At 43.2% G+C, this 21,571-nt stretch overlaps 2 protein-coding genes across 3 annotated transcripts; one reads left to right on the top strand and one right to left on the bottom strand.

The window, feature by feature from the left end:
- Nucleotides 1-212: 212 nt before the first annotated feature.
- On the top strand, nucleotides 213-8,802 carry LOC310991721 (secretory carrier-associated membrane protein 1-like). 2 transcript variants are annotated; one of them, XM_083979604.1, is made up of 10 exons: nucleotides 213-536; nucleotides 1,710-1,790; nucleotides 2,023-2,136; nucleotides 2,319-2,330; nucleotides 2,649-2,760; nucleotides 4,351-4,479; nucleotides 4,753-4,912; nucleotides 5,252-5,353; nucleotides 5,462-5,579; nucleotides 5,927-8,802. In XM_083979604.1, the coding sequence occupies exons 1-10, from the start codon at nucleotides 480-482 to the stop codon at nucleotides 6,086-6,088; spliced, it is 1,047 nt and encodes a 348-aa protein (XP_083835730.1). In that variant the 5' UTR covers nucleotides 213-479; the 3' UTR covers nucleotides 6,089-8,802. The 2 variants fall into 2 exon arrangements, with proteins under 2 accessions (XP_083835730.1, XP_083835731.1); XM_083979605.1 differs by lacking the exon at nucleotides 2,319-2,330.
- Nucleotides 8,803-9,306: 504 nt separating this feature from the next.
- LOC310991699 (LHFPL tetraspan subfamily member 2a protein-like) lies at nucleotides 9,307-21,571 on the bottom strand. The gene is made up of 3 exons (XM_083979571.1): nucleotides 21,418-21,571; nucleotides 12,230-12,957; nucleotides 9,307-10,907 (listed from the first exon to the last, which is right to left on the bottom strand). The coding sequence occupies exons 2-3, from the start codon at nucleotides 12,639-12,641 to the stop codon at nucleotides 10,651-10,653; spliced, it is 669 nt and encodes a 222-aa protein (XP_083835697.1). The 5' UTR covers nucleotides 12,642-12,957; nucleotides 21,418-21,571; the 3' UTR covers nucleotides 9,307-10,650.

Genomic DNA, 21,571 nt, shown 5'->3' on the forward strand with positions numbered 1-21,571 from the left:
AGCAGCACATAGCAAAAAATAAATAAATAGCGAGAACATTTTAATGTTTTTTTTTTTCCTGTTACTGCAGTGTGATAGTGTTCAAGTCTCAGTACAAAACATGACTTTGTGAAGTACAAACATGGACGCAGGGGACGGCAGAGGTAAGTCATTCCTGTGCCTGTGTACACAGTGCAAACGAACTGTACCTGTCCTGACGTCATGCTGTCCACGGTCCACGGTGCTGAAGCTGTGACGTAGACGTTGCCGTTCATCATCACGCATCCTCCTCTCCTCTCCTGCCATCTTTCCCTGCTACTTGGCTACTAGCTTGCTGCTGCTAGGCGAAAGGGTCTCCATCATCAGCAGGAGGCGGGGAAGAAGACTGCAGAGAGAGAGAGAGAGAGAGAGGCAGGCAGTCAAATCAAGGGACCGATCCTTCCCCCGGAGAATCGGGAGGCGTTTTCAGGCAGTAAACTGTTATTTAGAGAGGCTGCACAATGTCCGATTTTGACAGCAACCCGTTCGCAGACCCGGACTTCAGCAACCCCTTCCAGGTAGCTGCTAACTCGGCTAACTAGCCGGCTAGCCAAACGGTTTAGAATCCTACTGATGCCAATTGGAACGTTAGCGTCGTTGCTAACTTAGGTAGCACACCGAGCTAACAATCACCTACATTATCAGACAGCGACTCACACATTTTATGGTTGTTAATGTTGTAAGGGAAGCTACGTTTGATTTTCTAACATGTTGCCACTGAGGTTGTTTGTTTTTAACGTTGCAATTATTAAGCTGAACGAACAAAGACACATCATGTTAGCGGGCTGGCTGGCTAGCTAGCTAGCTAGATAGTTAGCTTGTAGCATCCCCCCCTTTTCTTTTCTTTTTTCTTTATATTTTTTACACATTGTGAGTCTGGGTTTGTCCAAATACTGCAGAGACGCTGGTTTTGGAGGACATTAAAACGTATTCACACATATATTTTAGCCATTTTGCAATACTTTAATACACGTAATGCACGTATGCAGGTCGCAGAGACTATTTACATTTCAACCGATGATGTGTCGACCTGTATCATGTAGTGTTAAAACACACACGCACACATTTTACACTCTTAATTGTTAAGATAATGGTTGTTTGTTTTTCCATCTAGGCTCTTATTCATTGTAGGCCAGATGCAGACAACGGGCTCTTTGTTTGTGCTACAGCAGTCAGTCATTTATACGTGATGTACAGTAGTAGGATTTATTCTCCCTGGTGAGCTCCTACCTCGTGCCACAGACCTCGGCCAGTTGCTTTCACCTCAGCAGGTGATTCAACTGTTGAGTCCCTCCCCTCTATTTGAGGGGTGCGCTTGGTAGTGGGCGGGGTTAGGTTAGGCTGCAGGCTGCTGTTGGCTCTTCATGATTGCACATGGTGGGGTCACCGTAGCCTAGAGGCTGTACTGTCATGCTGCATGTTATTAGTGACCTTTTCCAGTTTCCCTCTGCACCTGACCCCATTCATTGTTTTTAAATGGCCACAAGATCAAGAAATATTTGTTTTTTAATATGCGGCACACATAGCCTGCTTTCTGTTATCTCTTTACCTATAATGTCTGATCAGAGCATGAGAATGAATCGTGTAGCTGTTGCATACAATCTGTATTTAGATTATAAAAACGACTTCAAGTAAGAATTTGATTTTGTGGTAGTAAGTTTTTACCCCATGAAACCCTCTCTGTCCCGTAGGATCCCTCGGTGACGCAGGTGACCCGGTCTGCCCCTCCTGGTGGTCTGGAGGAGTATAACCCCTTTACAGACGCCAGAACGGTCAGCTTAACTAGCATCGCTATTGACGAGAGTGTGTGCATGCATGTGTTTGTGTGCTTCTGAGTCAGTGACCTCATTTTATCCACTACCCTCTTTCTCTCTTCCTCCGCCACCTCTCAGTCACAGAGGATTTTACTGACAAATTATGACTGTGGCCTAATTACAGTGTGGATTCAGGTTCTGGATTTTGATTGCGCAAATATTAACATAACATGTCTATGCTGGTTTACAGGCGGCGCCCGGAAATGCACCCAAATCTGCCCCTGCTGCCCCTGCCCAGAACACACAACCTGCCATCATGAAGCCCACAGAAGAGCCGCCGGCTTATTCACAGCAACAGACTCAGGTACACAAAGAAACATGCTCATATACATGGGATTGGCATGTGTTTTTTATTTATCCAGGCTATAGGTTAACATATACTCTAAACATGTAGACTGACAACACTATACAGACTCTGTCTTTGCTTCTGGTTCACCTTTCCTCTTGTCCTTCATTTACTCATCTTGTACTCTGATGGCCCAACAGCGGCGCAATGAGGTACTGTCTTTCATCTGGTGTCTCCTGCACCCCTTCATGTCACTGTCTTGAAGAGTGTGATTTCTTTCCCCTCCCACCTGTAGCTTTACCTTTGCAGTGTATTTTACAGCTAGTTTAGCTCTTAACTGAAGAAGACAAGTGAGTTGACTACAGTAGTTGATTGCTTTTCCAACCCTAACCTCTTCTCTCCTTCCTAAACTAACACGCCCCAGTTTACCTGAGTGGAAAATATCTTCCATTACTTATCTTATTGGATATCATAACCCCTGTCAGAGACTGGGTAGTGAATTTTAAGAGCATTTCTGTGTCTGTGTTAAGGACCAAGCACGTGCTCAGGCTGAGTTGTTGAGAAGGCAGGAGGAGTTGGAGAAGAAAGCAGCAGAGCTTGATCGTCGGGAGAGGGAGTTACAGACCCACGGAGCCGCGGGAGGTCAGTCAGTCAGTCAGTCCGTCCGTCTGTCCATCAGTCATCCACTTTATTACGCTCACTTACGTACCTCACCTTAACCTCCCAGTTCGAGTGGTCCAAAATTACCGATCAAGATTCATGGCAGTGTTGATAAGACTGATAAGACAGTTGATGTGTTACCATGGCAATGTCACGATTTTTGGCTCAACTTTCTGAGTCGCAGAAGGCCTTTCTCAACACTTGAGTTCGCCATGTATGAAATCATACTGTCCAAGCCCAGGAGTGTCAACTCATATTTCCATGAAATGTGGTCTAAACATATACACCTGTCATCTAATCAGTATTAAAAAACAAAACAAAAAACAAAATATATCATACACAATTCTGACTTATTACATGAAACAAGCTGACAAGCTTTTTTAACAAGCTTTTTTTTTTTTTTTTTACGATGTTCCTGTCCAGTGAAGACATTAACTTTATTTTTACCCTCAGACAGACCATACTTTCTCCTCTAAAAGTAATTGTGTCATATATCAAAACACTACAGAGATGTCACCAGTAGTAAATTTGGCTTGCACAGATAAGACCCAGAATCATGATGGATTCAAAATCATGTCCTTTGTCGCCTTAAAATATATGAAAAATAGATTTGAAAACACATAAAAGATCCCTAGGACAAAAATTTACAGCTTTGGCACAAAGAGTATTTGGGGAAACTTGGCTACTCTAAGTCGATGCAAATTAGTTCCCAAAGCATCCTCAATAAAACAGATGGCGCAAGAACCCTTGTGTTGATTTGGACTGGCTCAGCTAGATGCAGACTTTGAGTTGGAGCAGAACTCGGGCTGTGACTGATGACATTTCACAAGTCACGACACAACTGCAGACAGGAACACACTTTGAGAAAGGCCTTCATTTTACATACACATGAAAAAATGTTCATTTTTATATGGAAGCATCAGTGTTCACTCTGAAGTACTCTATCTGTCTGATTATGTTCTCTGTCACAATTTGCACTGCATGTCAATGATTTGTTTTAGAATTTGGTTACAAATAGTACTAGTTAATATTATAAATAGTTCTGTATATATATTTTTGTTTTTCTGCTGCTATAAATCATCGTATTAAGATGATTCCTTTCAAAATAACTGCAAAGTATCTGTCATACATGTTCAGGTTACCAGCTCTTCTACAACAACTAGAAAAAATCTTGGACTTCATTGCTTTGTTGTTTTCCATGACATTTTGCAGCTATGTGTGACCTGGGGTCTCCTTTTTTTAATTCAGCCAAATAAACTGAACTAAAAATAAATGTCAGTTCCCGGCAGAGCAAAGGCAAGTTGTACTATGAAATCTTGTGATGCAATGGACAAAGCATCTTTGAGCGATAAGGACTGTGTCTTAAGGCATCTAGAAGCAGGGAATAACTAGTATCGCTAAAAGTTCATAATTAGAGCCATCAAAATATCTAGGCAACTTCCAAAGCTATCCAGGATTTTACTCAATAAAAAAGACAGTTACACACATACATCTCACATGTACTTACTGTATATTAAGGTAGAGATGTAACCAGTTGATCATTCAAACAATCATTTGCCTTTGTTTATACAGGACGTAAGAACAACTGGCCTCCGCTGCCTGAGAAGTTCCCCGTTGGCCCGTGTTTCTACCACGACATCGCAGTGGACATTCCTGTAGAGTTCCAGAAGACGGTCAAGATCATGTACAACCTCTGGATGTGTAAGTGGATCATCTCCCACATCGCAAAAAGAGCATGATTACCTCCTATTCTCTCTCACACTCCCCAGAACATGTGGGTTTTTACAACACAAATGAATGTATTGCATCATAAGAGACGCCATGCAGCTTATCTCAACCTCACAGTCTTAAAATAACATTAAGAAATCTCATCTCAAATTTGTTATCAAACACATTAGAGATTTGAATGATTTCATTATTATTATTATTGTAAATCATATTTTCAATATGTCACTTTGTTGTGTTTCCTTCCAGTTCACGCCGGCACGCTCTTTGTGAACATGTTTGGCTGCCTGGCCTGGTTCTGTGTGGATGCAAGTCGCGGTGTAGATTTTGGTCTGGCCATGCTGTGGTTTCTGCTGTTCACCCCCTGCTCTTTTGTCTGCTGGTACAGACCGCTCTATGGGGCTTTCAGGTAAACACATACAAAGAAAAGAGCACCGCTTTCTCCTGCAGCAGAAAGACACAGACACACGTCCATGTACTGATAAGGCAAAAAAAAAAATGTCACTGTATAAAAGCATGAAACTACTTAAAGTGGTGGGCAGCTGGCAGCTTTGACAATGCTGTTATTTCTTGGGCACTCATTCTCCAACACCACATTTAACAATTCCCAGAATTCTTTCCTTTATGTGAAGAGACTTTCACAGTCTGATGGAAGAAGAGAGCAATTAATGTTAAATGGAGGCTGAATTAGTGACAGAGTAAAAAAAAAAAACTACTCTCACTAGCTTGTTCTCTTTCTCCACAACAGGAGTGACAGTTCATTCCGCTTCTTTGTCTTCTTCTTCGTCTATATCTGTCAGTTTGGAGTTCACGTTCTACAAACTATTGGCATCACTGGCTGGGGAACATGGTTAGTATGGTGGTGTTTTGCTTTTATGTATTCTGCTACTTCTGTGAGAGAGAGAGAGTGTACAGAAGTTCAAGCTTTGCTTTTTGTTTTTGTTTTGTTTTTTACCAGTGGCTGGATCGCAGCTTTAACTGGCCTGAACACCAGTATCCCAGTGGGCATCATCATGTTACTGATCGCAGCTCTGTTTACTGCGCTGTCTGTGGGCTCGCTCATCATGTTTAAAAAGGTAACTCAATCACAAAGTACTCCCAGTGTCTTGCTGTGTTTAACACAACTGTGGTTGAAATGTGAGAAACCCAACCGCAATGGCAAAAACAAGTGAAGGATGTAAGTTATTTAAAGACTATTGAATAAGGAAGAGTGACAGGTAATTTAGTTGGCTTCAGTTGCCTGAATAAACAAGGAGTGTACATGGTGTGAAGAAAAAAAAAACAGGACACAAGCCAAATCTCAGCGCTGCGTGATTAGACAGGAAGTGAGATATCTGCAGACTGAGTCATGCAGTGCTGTGCCACGTCCATGGAATTTGCTCGAAACTTGACTCCAGCTCGTTCTCTCTCTCGTTCTCTCCAGGTGCACGCGCTCTATCGTACCACCGGTGCTAGTTTCGAGAAGGCTCAGCAGGAGTTCGCAACTGGCGTCATGTCCAACAAGACCGTTCAGACCGCGGCCGCCAACGCCGCAGCCAACGCTGCAACCAATGCTGCTCGCGGGGCCTTCAAAGCTCATCCATAAACTGACAGGCGTACGCATACAGTACATGCACACACACACACATACATAGATACAAACACACACACTGAAAAGATGGAGATGCACAGCTCTGGCCCTGCCAGTTCTCTGATCAAATTGATTTTATTTATGAATGTTGCAATGCTACAATTGCCCCCACACACTTTACTTTAAAAAAGTGTAATGTTTGTAACAGACACGTGACCAGAGCTGTCCATCCTCACTTAACATCATATATCAGTAAAAACACTCCTACATCCACCCTGTCTGCTTTTCAGCCAGGCGACTGTCTGCTCACATCCCTTGAAACATCCACTTCAGTGACTCAAGGTGTGCTCTGAGAGTGCAGGGTTTCATCTCACACTCTCTTGACTCCCTCCTTTTGCTTTTCCCTGTTCTTCTGTCCCCTTGAGGTGATCCTAGGTCAGGCAGAGACGGCAGTACAAGCATACCTTATTTCTGTCATGGCGATGACTTCCAAACAGCTTTCCTGCCTGGTTAATACAGTATAGAGTCAAGAAAAGTGATAATCTGATCATGGTGTTTTTGCACATAGTTCTGTTTTCTTGGTCACATACCGAAAGTGCAGTATACTGTATGTTTGAATGGCTGGGGCTGCGTGTGAATGTGTACTTCACTTTAAGAAAATTGTGGCTCTGACTTGTTTTGACTTTTTTAAATAATCCAGTGCTTGATCATTGAGATCTGAAAGGCAAATTTTACCGTGTACTATATCTGTGCTTCTCTTCTCAGACAATACCATGGTCATTATGGTAAAACTTAATTCATAAAAATAGGAATATGTTTATATGTTCTTATTTAAGGACCTGCCCACAGCTCCCACCAGAGCTCCCGTGACACCTGTCAGTGGAGTTGTTCCCTCTCTGTACGCTACGTTGTTGATCAGCAAAGTGGGCCGGGTCGACATCTCTGTGGCTTTTACGTACTAAGATCTGACAGCATGACGGTGACACGCATGTTTAGCACACACGAGGTAGAAGTCATGCTGTCTGCTATCGGTGGTTGCTCAGTGCTACAGGGGTGAGCCAGTTCAGACAGAGGGACGTCTGCCCGCTGGACTCCATTTTCCCCTGGGTTTCTGTGAGAAGCGAGCTGTAATGTACTTGCATGTCCCGGTGGCTGTTTGACTGATAGATGACGTTCGGATCTATTTGTGAGGATGCACTGAACACCCCGTCCCCCCGCCCGGTCAGTAGGTCACCACCAGTTCTCAGCACAAACTTTTTAAGGAGGCTCAGTCAGATGCTTTCATGGCCTTGTGCACTAAGAGGGGAAAACACCTGTGAAATCATCTCATTTTCTTTTACGTATGGCGTTAACAGACTACTCCCTCGGTTGTTTTTGTAGCCCCTTTCTCACACTAACGCTGCTATGATTGCGAGAGCTGCTCGGTCGCGGCCTCCTGCTGTCACCGCTCCCGGTGAAAAGGACACGCTGAGACAAGCGATCGGGCTTTTCTCACTGGGGATGTTCTGGACATAGATAAAGCTACGATTTCTCTCAAGACTATGCTGTATAGGCAAAAATAGTAAAACAAAACAAAACACTGGTACTGCGTGTATGTGCGCCACAAAGACTAACGGTCCGTTTGCATTTTAACAGACAAAGAAAAAAAGTCACAGGTTTCATAGCCAAAATGTACATTAAGCTAACTCATAAGAAATGACTGGACATGATGCAGATTCCGTGATAACACTAAGATATGTTAATTTATATACAATAACAACAGTGTTATTCAGCACTAGTACAGACTACTGGCATAGTGGTGACGAGTGTGTGACGATATGCATGATAGATGACTGGTAATGTTGTTATTACAGTACAAATGTGTGAATTGAACCTTTTTAATACTGGATGAAACACTCATGTGAGTGCTACCAAGTTAAAGATCAGTGATTAGTCATAAAGTAGTGAGCTTACGTTTTTGGCAGTATTGTTTTTGTCTGGAAACTTTGCGTTTTAAACGCATTGCACATTTCTCGTCCTTGCGTTCAACTTAGTGCAAAAGACAAACATTGTTTTTATTTATGGTGTAATTTAAGTTTGTTTGAATTTCAGTTGTGTTTTAAATTGATTTTACATAATGTATTATGTTTGTGTGGTTTTTGTAATGACATGATCATAGCATCAGCTAGATTTAAAAAGAAAAAAGTGTTCAATGACTTTGCAACTTGATCATGCAAAAGTTGTGTGCATGTTGTGTGGATGAGGATGTGTGTACGATGGTGTGGAAGAAGAAAAAAAAAAAAAGAAACTCCCTAAAGTGTTATTTCAAGTCCTGAAAAGCTGTGAGAGATCTACCAAATGTCCATACAGATTTGTTTTTAAATCTTGGTCTGTGATGTGTTCCCTTACCACATGTCACCCTAATGTATTACACTACTTTTCTTTGTTATGTACATCCACTTGATCCCCATGTATGTATAGTTTGAAGCAGTTGTCATATGAAGCCATGCCACCATGGGTCATTCTTTTGATGTTGTTGGAGAGCCGGTCTACAGTATAATACAGAGGGACGTGTTTGAAGTTTGCTGACACTAAACTGTGTTTTTTGACCTGTGACCATGTTTATTTCACGGAATCAGAGAAGAAACTCATTCAAAAGGGACACTTGTATATTTTGTAAAGTTGAAAATTTGATCCCCATTATCAATCATGTGTAAAAAGAAAACGTAATGCACTCTTGTCTGGCCTTTGTCGCATGTGAAATAGTTTGAGTTTTGTATATTTATGGTATTAACATGAAATAAAATTTGAAAAAAAAAAAGAAAAGGTTTGTGGGATTACTTTCAGAAAAAAACATTCATATCATCTGTAGTGTATTTGTTAAAATTGTTGTGTAAAAATGACCCACAACGTGTAAAGACAATATCAGAAAATAAGGCAAAACATTAATGTTCAGCGGTTTTTGTCTTAAATCTAATCAGTCCAAAGAGGATTGATTATTAAAAATAAAAATAGAAAATAAATCAATAATTAAAAGTATTTAACAGTATTTAAGAAAGAAAAAAAACATTTTATTTTGAAATCCTGGTTGGGAACACTGGTTTAAACCTCTGCTCTGTGATGTTGACCCTCCGCCTCTAGGTGTCAGTGTTTCCTGTGGAAGATAGGATTTACCAGGAAATAAATATTAACTTGTAGAAAGGTTGTAGTAGAAAAGAAAGATAACACACACACACATTTACCAATGAGGGCCTGGTTTATTTGAGTAGAAAGAACCGACTGTATCTCTATCCACACATATTAACCTCTCATACATGCTGTAACTCTTTTGTTAATGTAACAAAAAAAACAGCAGTCTACATTATTAACTTAAAGCGCAGACAGACTAGAAACGCTTTCTGAAACATATCCATGTAATGGTCTCATTCTTCAGCCTCATCCTCTCCGTCCACTCGCTCTCACACCAAACACACTACAGTTGAAATTATTGCACATCTCATCTACAATGAATAAAAAGCACAGCATCACATGGATCAGTTCAGATTTACAGCGACATTTGTAGCAATGTGAAGTGAAGTAAGTGCAAAACACACTGACAGGTGCTATTTAGAAAGGGGAAACTACCAAACTAACAGGGTCTGGCAACTCCTGTAATCCACTGGGAGCTTTTGCTAAAGGCTCAACAACAGCTTTTTTTTCTGAATTTCCACCTACTTATAACGTATGTGTTGTTGTTGCTTTACAAAGTCAGATCTTGTCTGCATGGTTTTTCTTCTTGTCATAAGGAAGCTCATGATAAGCTATACGCAGCAGTCTGCTTTATATCGCTGTGAGCAAACACCCCCTCATGAAAGCTCAGCACAGGGAAACATATGGTAAGTGTCTGTTCTTTTTCTGCGCACGCTCTGCCAGTTATTAAGCTGCAATGGACCCACAAACAATCCATTTAACAGGAGGAACTCCCTTTGAAGTGAACAATCCCTTAAGTGGCGCAGCTAAAGTTAACAAGGGAGTCTTCACTATCCCGCTGGGCCACAGAATCAGAGCATATGGACATTTAATCTAATCCTAACAGTTAATGTCTTTTAAAAACACACGCACACACACACTCTCACTCTCTCAAACACACACACACATAGTTACGCATTTAAGTGGGCACATCTGCTAGTATTCAGTGGTTTGTTGAGGTTTGCAGGTGAAGCATGTGAATGAACATTATAATGACGTTACAAACATACGCACTGTTTTACTGGCAGTGTTGAACCCATCCACAATAACACTAATCTGCTTTTCCAGTACAGTGGTTTGTTTAAAGGAAGAATTATTACAAAAATAAACAATATCTAGGTACAAAAAAAAAAAAAAAAGGAATAAGTGTATGGGTAATGTTCCTCAGCCTCAGGTAGGCTTCAAAGAGTATCAGAGGAGGAACACCACGCCTAAAGTTTGAAAAAGCTGAGACCAAGCCATCTATCTTTTCAATGATCAACTGATTTCATCCAGGATGTTGTGAAGAAAATCAACCAGAGAAATGTCTTCTCCTCCCTCCACACAGAAACACCGGTGTCCATCTGACACCAAGGATGGTCCGCAATGGCTCAGATGAGGCATATCAGACTCTTCCCCTCCTCTATTTCCTCCTGAACCTTGTCGCTGGAGGTGGCGATCTCAGCCTGCGCCGACAGCACGGCGCACAGGAAGGTTCCCAGCGTCCCTCCTATGGCCGCGTAGAACGCCCAGCCCAGCGAGCACAAGGACGGCCTGAAGGGCGAGGCCTCGGGGCCGCAGTAGCTGATCACCTTCTCTGAACCCCAACCGGCAGGGTACAGCATGAGGCCCACCATCAGCAACAGGCCTGGAGGGGGGAAGAGCAGACAGGGAGACGAGGGTTTTTTAAGTCACGAACATGTAAACATCGAGGGCTGAGAGCACAAACAGATCACAGTGCGCAGCTGGGAACATGGTGGTGACTCAGCTGTGGTGAAGAATACGTCTATGCTTTTGATTTGTGATGTGGGGAGAAGGCCCCATCTAACCCGCCCCCTTCAGTGATGTCACGTAATGATAGATTACCTTCTCTACAGGCCTGATGAGCCAAACACACCTACTGTAGGAGCCCACCGTTGAAAGAAACATGCAAAAACACGAGGAACAGTGCAGCAGAGCACTACGAGATGTTGCCAACGCAGACAGTGAATTTGTTGCATGATAATAAAACGTGTCTGCATGCATAGATGTAAAACCACTACAGACCACATGTTAAACCCAGATTATTATAGTTTTGGTAGCAACAGAGGTGTTAAAATGCTTTGAATTAGTTTGGTTTGTTCTTTCTTGCTTTTTCTGAGCTCAGTCACTGAACATACAGTTTAGAGGATGCAAAGTCAATGGGGACTTCCTGTAAACTTGAACCCAGTGGAAGCATTGCAATGAAAAGAACAAGAGTGTATGTTTGTTTGGTCAAGATAAATCACTATACAGTATATTTTATATTTACATATTGAGTTGTTTTCACAAGCACGTTCTTTTTTAAAATGTGGTTTAATCACATTAAAAACAATACAACACCTGGTAAGAGAAAAATAAAGTCCTTAACATATTATTACCTATGATCTGGGAAGGTATTTCACATCTGACATTAAAGGGATAGTTCAACATTTTGGCAAATTGGCCTATTGCCATAATCCCTGTAGTCATAGGGGTAGGTTCATTACCTTTAGTTATCGGTGCATTTTGTTTTGAGATCTGCGGGGAAGAGACATGAGCAGCTCAGTGAACACAATGGAGGTGAACGGTACAGGTCCCCTGGCCTGTCCCTCATTAAACTCATCAACAATCCGACAACTCCAAAACGCTATTGTGACCTGCACATTCACCACGCTATGAAAAAATCATGTATAATTATGCAAACATTACGACACATGAAGCAAATACGCATATGCATTTGCCTTGAAAACAACTTTGTCTCGTAATGTTACATTATTATTTTATAGCGTGGTGAATGTGCAGGTCACAACTTCTCCACAAGAGTGTTTTGGAGTTGTTGGATTGTCTCTGTGATTTCTCTCCATCTCTAAGGTCTACTGGTTCCTATGTGGAAGACCTAGGACTCTCTTCTCTCTTGTACTGAAAACACACCCACCCACTTATCAACTCAGACAGAGGGAGACGTCTCACCTGCGATCGCCTGGAGAAGTCCACAGATGTTGAATATGCTCTTCTTCAGGATGCTCTGAAAACACAGGCTGAAGATGGAGATACAGGCCACGCACCCGAGCACCAACGTCCCTGCTGCCAGAAACAACATGGCAGCCTTCCAGAAGCCACTGGCTACTTCTCCAAAAGTCCCAGCGTAGGGTCCGCAGCTGACCCCTAATCCCTGGGACCCGACACGAAGGCAGCGGCTGTACAGGCCAAGAGACGGACGGTACTCCCCAGAGTCCACTCCCGCCCCACTCACGCTGGAGGCCGACCGGGGAAATCCCAGCAACCAATCGGGGCTCATGAAGGCAATGAGCTCAGCAAAGGCCACGACAATACTGAGCAGTGTCCAGAGCATGGAGCGGCATGTTACAATAACATGGCACATGGTGCTGAATATTTCTGAGACAGAATCAACCAATGATGAAAAGAAAAAGAAAAATCTTGCTGTTTAAGCTCCTTTAGGCAACAGAGCTTTGGAGCTATCGGAGTAGAAATTACTTTCCTTACAAAAAGAAAGGTCCAGTCGGTTCCCTGTTCAGATCCAGATGTGCTGCTGATCTTATCCTCCGTGGACAGATGTTTTCCCTCCTCCTCTCACAATTCTTTCTTCTTTCTTTGCTTCCCGTCTTCCTTTTTCAGGCAAACAGCTACAACGCACCAAAGCAGCTCCCCTCAGCCATGGCACCATCTGCAGAGCACACCTACGAACACAGAAACAAATTCCTTAAACATAAGCTGCCAGTAACACAGCGGCTTCTCTTCAACTGAGGGTCAGAGACACAGAGAATTTGTATACATAAGTGGGAGTAACTAATATCTTCAAGGGGCTAAGGGGGGGGGGGAAGAAGGATGACCAAGCTCATTTCCCATCCTCTGTGAGTCATCGAGCTCCCTTGTGTTTGCTGGGTGTCCAATTTGTACCACTGTCGTCAAAAGGACTCATCCTCACCCAAGACTTTCCCACAGAGCGCTACTTCACAATCACTCTCAGCCAGCTGTGGGTGAGTGTAACCATGAGCAACAGTTCCAGATGTCTGTTGAAACAGCCCCGGTGAATCACGCACACACATACTCACATCCACACACACATAACTGTTAGAGACAACAGAGTGTACACCGTCTTCATTTTACTGGGTTTTGTGGGTTTGATTTTTATCTGCAAAATGACAGGAGTTGTGTGTGTGTGTGTGTGTGTGTGTGTGTGTGTGTGTGTGTGTGTGTGTGTGTGTGTGTGTGTGTGTGTGTGTGTGTGTGTGTGTGTGTGTGTGTGTGTGTGTGTGTGTGTTTTGCCGCTGAGCAGCTGTCAACACAGGTCACTGCAGATCTCTGTTACAGCACGTCATGTTTCTCCGTAACACACAGTTACACATGCCAATCCTAACCGGCTGCTGCAGCAAGCATACACAGGAACGCCATCATTCAGTTCACTGTTCTCGATTACTATCTGCCTGGAGCCGGAGGTGATTGGCTTTATTGTAGCATTTTAATGTTTCAATCAAATTTCTTTATACAAGATTCAACAGCTATCAAAACTTGATTACAAACTTCTTACAGATTTTCAGAGTGTGTCTGTGTGAGAGAAAGAGAGAGCCAGCGTTCAAGTGTGTACGGGTCCCAATCAAAACAACTGTCTGTGATATTGTTGTCATGTTATGATTTGGTTGCCATGACTACACTGGCTTCGACACAGCCACGGCCCCGGCGAGCGTGGAGGTTTCTCGGACACACTCTGATGTCATCGTCCAGCGTTGATGATACACACAGGAAAATATGTGGGGTCCGGTGGTGGTCGCCTCTGCTGTGCTGGTGAATCTCACAAGCGAAGCCAGAGAGGTTTAAAGGGTCTATTCACCCAAATTACAAATACTGGGTCTAATTTATCTCTAACCATGGACATAGTGTTGGTTTCATTTGTCCAGATTTTAAGATTTCAGTGGATCTGGCACCTTAGAGTGAACTTATGTAAACCAGCTTCAAACATCATCCTCAATAGTTTAGCTAATTTCTTCCACTACTGTTGTCATTTTTGTGTCCATTTCTGTCACTATTTTCTCACAAAGTTCAGCCATTTCTCTGGGTGTTTGTTTCCCCAACTCAGGAAAAGTATGTCTGAAACTAGCATCTCAAAATGTGCACTAAATGAGAGAGCAGTTTTACATTTAGTATTTGAGTGAGGCCACGCTTTAAAAACGAGTCCAGTCTGTAACAGTTATGAGAGGAACTATAAATTGGGCTTTAACTCAGTCTAATAGATTCATAACTCTCACATAAATGAAAAGGGAGGCTTGTTAAACTGACAAGAGTGGACTGCTCTATCAAATTATCGCTCTAATTCTTGCTGGATGTGTCACTCTGGTGGCGATGAAAGGCTCAGCACAAAAACATTCATTAAGTCACTGCGATGCCCTCAGGGGAATAAGTGTGGTATTAGGTTACACAAAACATCTCCATCAGCCTCCATCCAGACTGGTAAATCATCCCTCCACATCTGTAAGGAATGAATGCTGATGTTGTACAGTATGATTGTCTGATATGATCTGAGTGAGTCCAAAGCAACAAAAAAAAAAGCACTTCAGACATTTCCCAGGCTACACAATAAGTATTATCTCATGCAGCTAAAAGGGCTTAGCTTAGCCCACAGGTCAAGTAGAAACCAGCAGAACTGGGTCAGGATAACAAAGTCACAGGCATGACAACATCTGAGGAGCAGGTATGAGATTTGCAACAGTTAAGATATGGGATGATTCGGTTCAGTGGGGTTTTTGGATGTCTGCATACAGTTTTCATGCTTTTTCTTTTCAAGCTGCAGTTGTGACAGGGATTTTTTTTCTAAGTGTGAAGACTTGTGCCTGTCGTTTGTGCACAGGCTTGTTGTGTCTCGAGTTTAACAACAGTGATGCCTATCTGTAGCGTCCGATTTCATCTTATTCCATCTTCAGTAGAACTGCATGAGCACACCAACACTGAGAGTTTGTTTTATTCTCACTCCACCACTTCACATCCTAATCCCTCAGCCAAAACACACTGTCTTCATATAACTGTCTGCATTCCACTCACAACTGCTCGGAGTAAAGTTATATCAACAGAATAAAGACGTTACTATTCATTATCAGCCAAAAAGGAAATGGTAGCAATAAACAGGAAGCAAGCAGGAAGCATCAGTGTCTGTCCAACAGCCTCTGAGGCGCAGTCACGCATTCAGAAGAGGATCTGTCAAGATATCGTCTTTCCATCTAAACTGTCGTCCTTCACTCAGGTTCATGCAAAAAGTATGAAAGGAATGTCTGAAAAAACATGTTTTAGATTCGTAAATCCAGTGAGTTGTAGTTGTATGGAGAATATAATCAGGTGTTTGAAGTGTGTTTATGTGTTTGAGGAAGGTTTGGGGAGTGCCAGTTTCTATTGTGGTGCTTGAGTTTATTCCAGACCTCCTGACAAAGTCTCCTTATTGTTATCACAGTTTCCATTCTCCCGTAGTTACAATGCTTTCTCACTCACACTGACTCACCACACAGACAGGGTTTTAGCACTATTTACAGATAGACAGAAAAGTAGGGTTTTAAATCTAAATCTTTATGTATATGTATATTCTGTATGTGCGCATGTTTGTTTGTGGGACTTTTTTGTTTTCAGCCTCCTAGACTCCAGTTTTAGTTTCTCTGTGGGGTTTGAGTTTCTGTTTTGTAGCTGATTACAGTGCATCCAGGCCCAGGCATGGTGCTGTCTGTTAAGACTACAATGGCCACAAATTAGCAGCTCTGCCTCTTTAAACAACAGGGATGGAGCCTAGACGTACCCCGGCGAGGCAATCAGCAGGCACCTTGTGCACCGTGTGATCTCCCCGCAGCACTTACAGGAAATCTCTTCACTCATACCTCATCGTGGCAGTCTGTGCTCTCACTGAAGCCTGCACTCAGAGGGAGATAAAAAATAAATAAAAAAACTTGAAGGGGATTTTTCCTAGTGAGATAAAGAGCAAAACTATTTACAGGAAGTGTTTCATGGGGGTTTCTCACCGTTTTTGACAATTAAAACTTGTCTTCAGCAGTTATTTGACAATTTACATATAATCTGAGTGTGAAACCTGTAGACATTTGCACATTTGTGGTTTCATGCATCAATATCCTGTCTGTGTATGTTTATGTATGCATGTGCCACCGAGTCACTAAGCGAGCAGAAAGGTCACTGCATCCTGCAACTGATGAATACTTTCCGCTTGTTTGCTGGTTGTTGCACAGATTTCTGGGAAAGTGCTTGAGCAGTGCTGCTCTGGCAAGGTCAGGACTTTCTCTGTGTTTATGTGAGTGCTGAGGGAGGAGGATTTTACACTTCACGGCACATCACAGACGCTCAGAATTATGACTTATTCAGAACCAGGCGATCCAGGCGCTGTGGGTGAGAGGTCTCAGCCTCCCGGTTGCTTTCGATAGATGCGTATCTTCAAACTGTCAGATCTTTGTTTCTGCAGCTCTCCGTGTGCCTGTGGAGTCACTGTCATAGATATGTATCATCACCGAAACCGACAGATCACGGAGTCATATGCTTCTTTCATGACTCCTCTGTGACGCTGAGTCCGACTGATGACACAGCAGATACGCTACGAGATGAAAGCTGTGTGGTTCTGCATCTAATCTGGACCTGCTCATTCCCACACTGCTCTCCTGTCCTGACAGAAACCAAGCTTGCCGCATGGGATTATACGCATGTAATGAGGGCCTGAAGCCAATTTACACACAGTTTTCCAATCCTTCATTCGGCCAGCCAACATGAACAGTCTCCCTGCTGCTATGAGACAAACTTTCTCTGGTTGGAATTTATAAAAAAAAACACAGCGCCGGAGCCAACAGCTAGCCATGTGGACTACGACTTTGGCTGTGAAAACCTGTTGGCCAAGCAGCCTGTATGGTCAATAAAATTTCTGCTAATGAAGCGCAACATCAGTTTGAGCCAGAGCCCTTCTCAAAGCCCCAGACAAAGCGGTGGATACGAGGCAGACAGTATGTGGGTCAGTCAGTTGGCCGTTAGTTATAAAGGAGGCTGCTGAGTTGTAAATCTAGAGTAATTGGTCTGAGATATCAGCAGCGGCGCTGGTAGCATGCCAAGGTGCTGAGGTAATGAGTGCTGGCCACCGTAGTCTGTTGGGGAGGGTGACAGTGAATGAGGACTGAAGGTGGGTGGGTGGGTGAGAGATCTAAAGCACAGTTGACCCAGATTGTTCTATGAAGGGGAGGTTAGCTGGTACAGAGTTTGCAAGAAAACAACTCCATTCATGGACATGAATTACAAATTCATGAGAGATGATGGAAATGCTTAATTTCTTTGTAATGGGTGTGAGCTGGTCCCAGTTTAGAAAAAAGATATTTTAGCTGTTGGATCACCCACCCAGATCAGATAACCCCCCCCACCCCCATCCCTCCTTCCTCCCTTCCAGCTGATCTGGGCTGGGAGGACTCCATTAGCTCATTTTCTTAACTCAAAGATCCTGAACCAGAAACCTCAAACCAAGGCAATCTGTTCCCTAAGCTGCTGCGCCTGGTCTGCTCTGGTCATGCATCTGGACCAGCCAGGAGGAAGGCCCTCAAACCAAAACCACATAAGAGGGGCCGGTTCGCCATTTTCAGGGCTGCGCAGCTACTCAAACAAGATGTGGACAGCGGGCAAATCACAGGCCACTGATGAGGGTCTAATTTCCTCTCTGTATCTCTAAGAAACAGGGAAATTAAAAAAAAAAACTACCAAGAGATATGAATGATACCAGTCAGAGTTGGGCAGGACCAAACAAATCCCTCACTCATAAAGGAATGCAAGCAGATGGTTTCGAGGTGAAGTGAGGTTGGTAGAATGAAGCAATGTAGATTCAATATTGAAGGTACACCACCCACACACTGGAAAAAAAAACATACACGATCAATTTCCCAATCACTTTCCTATTAACTTTAACGGAAAGGGTTCATTGTCAGTGGTTGATCATCATGACATGGCAGAGCACATGTACACGTACGAACAGCAAGGCAAGCCCTAACATCAGCGGGAACAGAGACACCCATGCCTGCAGTGTTGACTCGTAAATTTTCATCACAGCTCATTTGTTTGGCCTCCGGCGAGTGTGAAGAACAGCAGATTTGCGAACTTGTGAAACCCAAACCATGTCAACCATCAGAGGCTGAGAGACAACAAAGCCTTTCCAACACAAAACAGATGACAGAACCTTCACGCCACACTAATGAGTTATACATTATGGCTTCCTTTGAGTGTCACACCTGAACATGTATAGCCTTAGGGAGGCAAACATCCACCTGCTTCCACAATGTGCATCATATTAAATGCAGGGACACAAAGGGGAACAAGCACAAAGAGGAGTTCAGTCAGTGTCTCTGGTTGACATGGAGCTTTGTCAGTGTTTGCAGATGTTGTCAAAGGATCCAAACAGCTCTCTCCAACAACTTTTCCTGGCTAACCATAACCATGTGAGCCACTGCCTTTGTCGCCCTCCATAAACAGCGAATGAAAGGGCTGCGCGAGGAGAAAATGTTTCCCATGGTTCGGCATTCACCACAGCTTGTGTCTCATAACGTCAGCCAGTGAGCGATGGCTGCCATCAAATGCACGTTTAGTGCTGCAGAGAGAGTTTCGATTTATTTTACAGACCCAGATTAAACACTATAAAACAATTCAAGCCGTTTTAAATGTAATTCCCCAACTGTGCATGAAGAGTGAAGAGATGGCAGCAGTCCTGGCTTTCAAACGCTACCCCTGAGTGTTTGTGTGTGTGTGTCTGTGTGTGTGTGTGTGTGTGTGTGTGTGTGTGAGGGGGGGGGGGGGTCTTAGTGAAAATATGAAGCCCCAAAATGTAAACAACAAGTCAACAGTAAAAAGCCCCTCAACATCGTGCTAAACCAGTACAGGCCACGTTACTGACAACAAAAAACACACAAACAAATACAAACTGTGAAAGGTGCCAGCCTGCGCTCACTCATCCAGGCTTTAATTGCATAAAAACGCATGACTTCCCCAGAGAAAAGTATCGGCCAGACTCATTTGTGAGTGTGTGTGTGTGTGTGTGCGCAAGTGCCAAAAAAAAAGCCTGAATAAAATCAACCCTCTTCATCTCAAGCTCAACAAAAGCTGCACAAAGACGTGCCGACACCGGCCCCCTCACTCACTCCTGAGCTCTCAGACATGCCACCGTTGGCCCAGAATGCACTCCTTCATTCTCAAAAGACAGGGCCGCCGTGGCCCCTAACCTATTCAGTCTGCGCAACACCAACACCCCCGAACCCCCCCACCCCAACCCTCCTCGGCCCCCTCACTCCCCACACTGACTTTGTAGTGGCCCCACAGTTTCTGACGCACAAAGCCCCTCAGTGACCCTCACATTTCACCTAGACAAAGACAGGCATGACAAGGCCTCGCTCCACTCCCTCCTCACTGCTTCTCCTCTCTCTTTTGTTTCTAAAAAGATGATGGATGCACACTCAGACTTTTCTTTCGCTTTTCTTTGTATGCACTCTCTCTTCTACACTGATGTTTGAAGATTTTTTCATGTTTACTATTAATGTACAGTTGCTTAACCTGAATGTTGCCTGAGAGGGAAATAAACGTAATGTTTTAAGCATTCAAGCTGGTGTGTGAACCACTAACAATAAGCAAAAAAAATGCATTTACTGTAAGGGAAGCTGAATGCATGACTTTACACATGAAAATGAATTTACTTTTAGAAAGTACTAATTAGCCTGTGAATACAGTTGTGTTAAGACACTGCTATTTACCAAACATGGAGGATCTGATTAAAGACAGCACCGGATGTCTTTACAGGAGTTTCAAATGTCTATGAATCCTAAAGTGTATATATACCCACAAGGATACTTTAAGAAACGCATCAGGTTTTACATAAATAACAGCGATTTCCTTAAGGGCAGAGAGTCTGTCTATAACAACTTATGGTGAGCAGCTCCATCACAAGATGCACACAAGCATCTCTGCGGTTCTTTCGTATCATCTATGTGGTCGAGTGTTTTCTACCACCGAGACTCTTCACCATCTTCTGATGTTCACAACTCCTACACACAGGGTGAAATTACCAAATTCTCTGCCAGTCATGTGCATCGCAATCACATACAGCTGCAACACTGCTGCTAAACTTTGCCTTCTCATCACTGTAAAAAAAAATGCTCAGTATCACATTGCTCCATCCAATAACACATAAAAACAAGTTTGCACTTGTTCCCAGGGGGCTGTCAAAACTCATTCTCGAAAAAGTAGGCAGGCTCGGGCAGTCAAAAAAGAAAAATCACTTCACAACTGAACTGCATGATGAAACACCTCCTAGAATTTGTTGAGCAATTAGAGAAGTGGATTTGTGACGTTGTGAACGTTTTGATTGTGAAAAGCCAAGATAGCTGTGATCAGCTCCCCTCATCATTGTACTCTACTCTGTCCTTGAACTGTGCCTAGAATAAACACTGAAGATTTTCCTGGTTTTGTTTAGTTTATGATGTAGTACCACTTCCCCTCTTGGCGCACAGTGTGTGTGTGTGTGTGTGTGTGTGTGTGTGTGTGTGTGTGTGTGTGTGTGTGTGTGTGTGTGTGTGTGTGTGTGTGTGTGTGTCAGGCCGAGCGCTCCATGGGTGGCTCTCACACAGATGGACCTCCTCCCTTGCACATTCAAGGACGTGAGGCTGTGGTGGAAAAGAGGTGTGGGGAAGCAACGGCTGCTGTGTGGACATGTGTGAAAGACATATTAAGAAATAAAAACAAAGTCTAATATAGTATGATGTGATAGGCTTTCCTGGTGGAGGAGATTCCTCTAATTAGACACTGAAGTCCAACTGCTACCAGATGTTTGTACCTGAACACATCTGCAAATGTAAAGATGTCACTTTCTGTTTGAAGAAATAGACTAGACTAATAAATCCCCATCCCCTCTGTCAGTGTTCAAATTTGTGCATGAATTAAATGCAATGCAATTAAAAACTTGATCCTGAGAAAGGACTAGACTATACTGACAGGAGAACACAACTCTGATCAATGACAACAGTTTCCCTAATGATACTAAGAGCAACAGGATCCATATCTGCCAGTCAATACAGGATACATGTGTGCTGCCCAGAAACTAACTGCTACCTCACGTTTCCTTGTTGCCTTTTCTTTCTTCTACTTACGGGAAGTCAGAGTGCGAGTGTTTTTGCAGAAGAAGATGAAGAAGACGAGGCTCTTTCCTCCGTGGTGTATTTGAAACGCCGCTTCACTTCCCGGGGTTTGCACCGTTTCCCGGACGCTGCGTTCACTGACTGACTCCTCTCTTTTCTTCAGGAC

Source organism: Trachurus trachurus, assembly GCF_905171665.1.
Source record: "Trachurus trachurus genome assembly, chromosome: 9".
NCBI lineage: Eukaryota > Metazoa > Chordata > Actinopteri > Carangiformes > Carangidae > Trachurus > Trachurus trachurus.

What these genes read in the sequence shown, in the direction of transcription:
- LOC310991721 (XM_083979604.1), top strand. Translation starts at nt 480, where the DNA reads ATGTCCGATTTTGACAGCAACCCGTTCGCAGACCCGGACTTCAGCAAC. An exon ending in GACCCACGGAGCCGCGGGAG is followed by an intron (nt 2,761 to 4,350) that starts GTCAGTCAGTCA and finishes TTGTTTATACAG; the next exon opens with GACGTAAGAACAACTGGCCT. An exon ending in CATGTACAACCTCTGGATGT is followed by an intron (nt 4,480 to 4,752) that starts GTAAGTGGATCA and finishes GTTTCCTTCCAG; the next exon opens with TTCACGCCGGCACGCTCTTT.
- LOC310991699 (XM_083979571.1), bottom strand. Translation starts at nt 12,641, where the DNA reads ATGTGCCATGTTATTGTAACATGCCGCTCCATGCTCTGGACACTGCTC. An exon ending in ACTTCTCCAGGCGATCGCAG is followed by an intron (nt 10,908 to 12,229) that starts GTGAGACGTCTC and finishes TCCCCCCTCCAG; the next exon opens with GCCTGTTGCTGATGGTGGGC.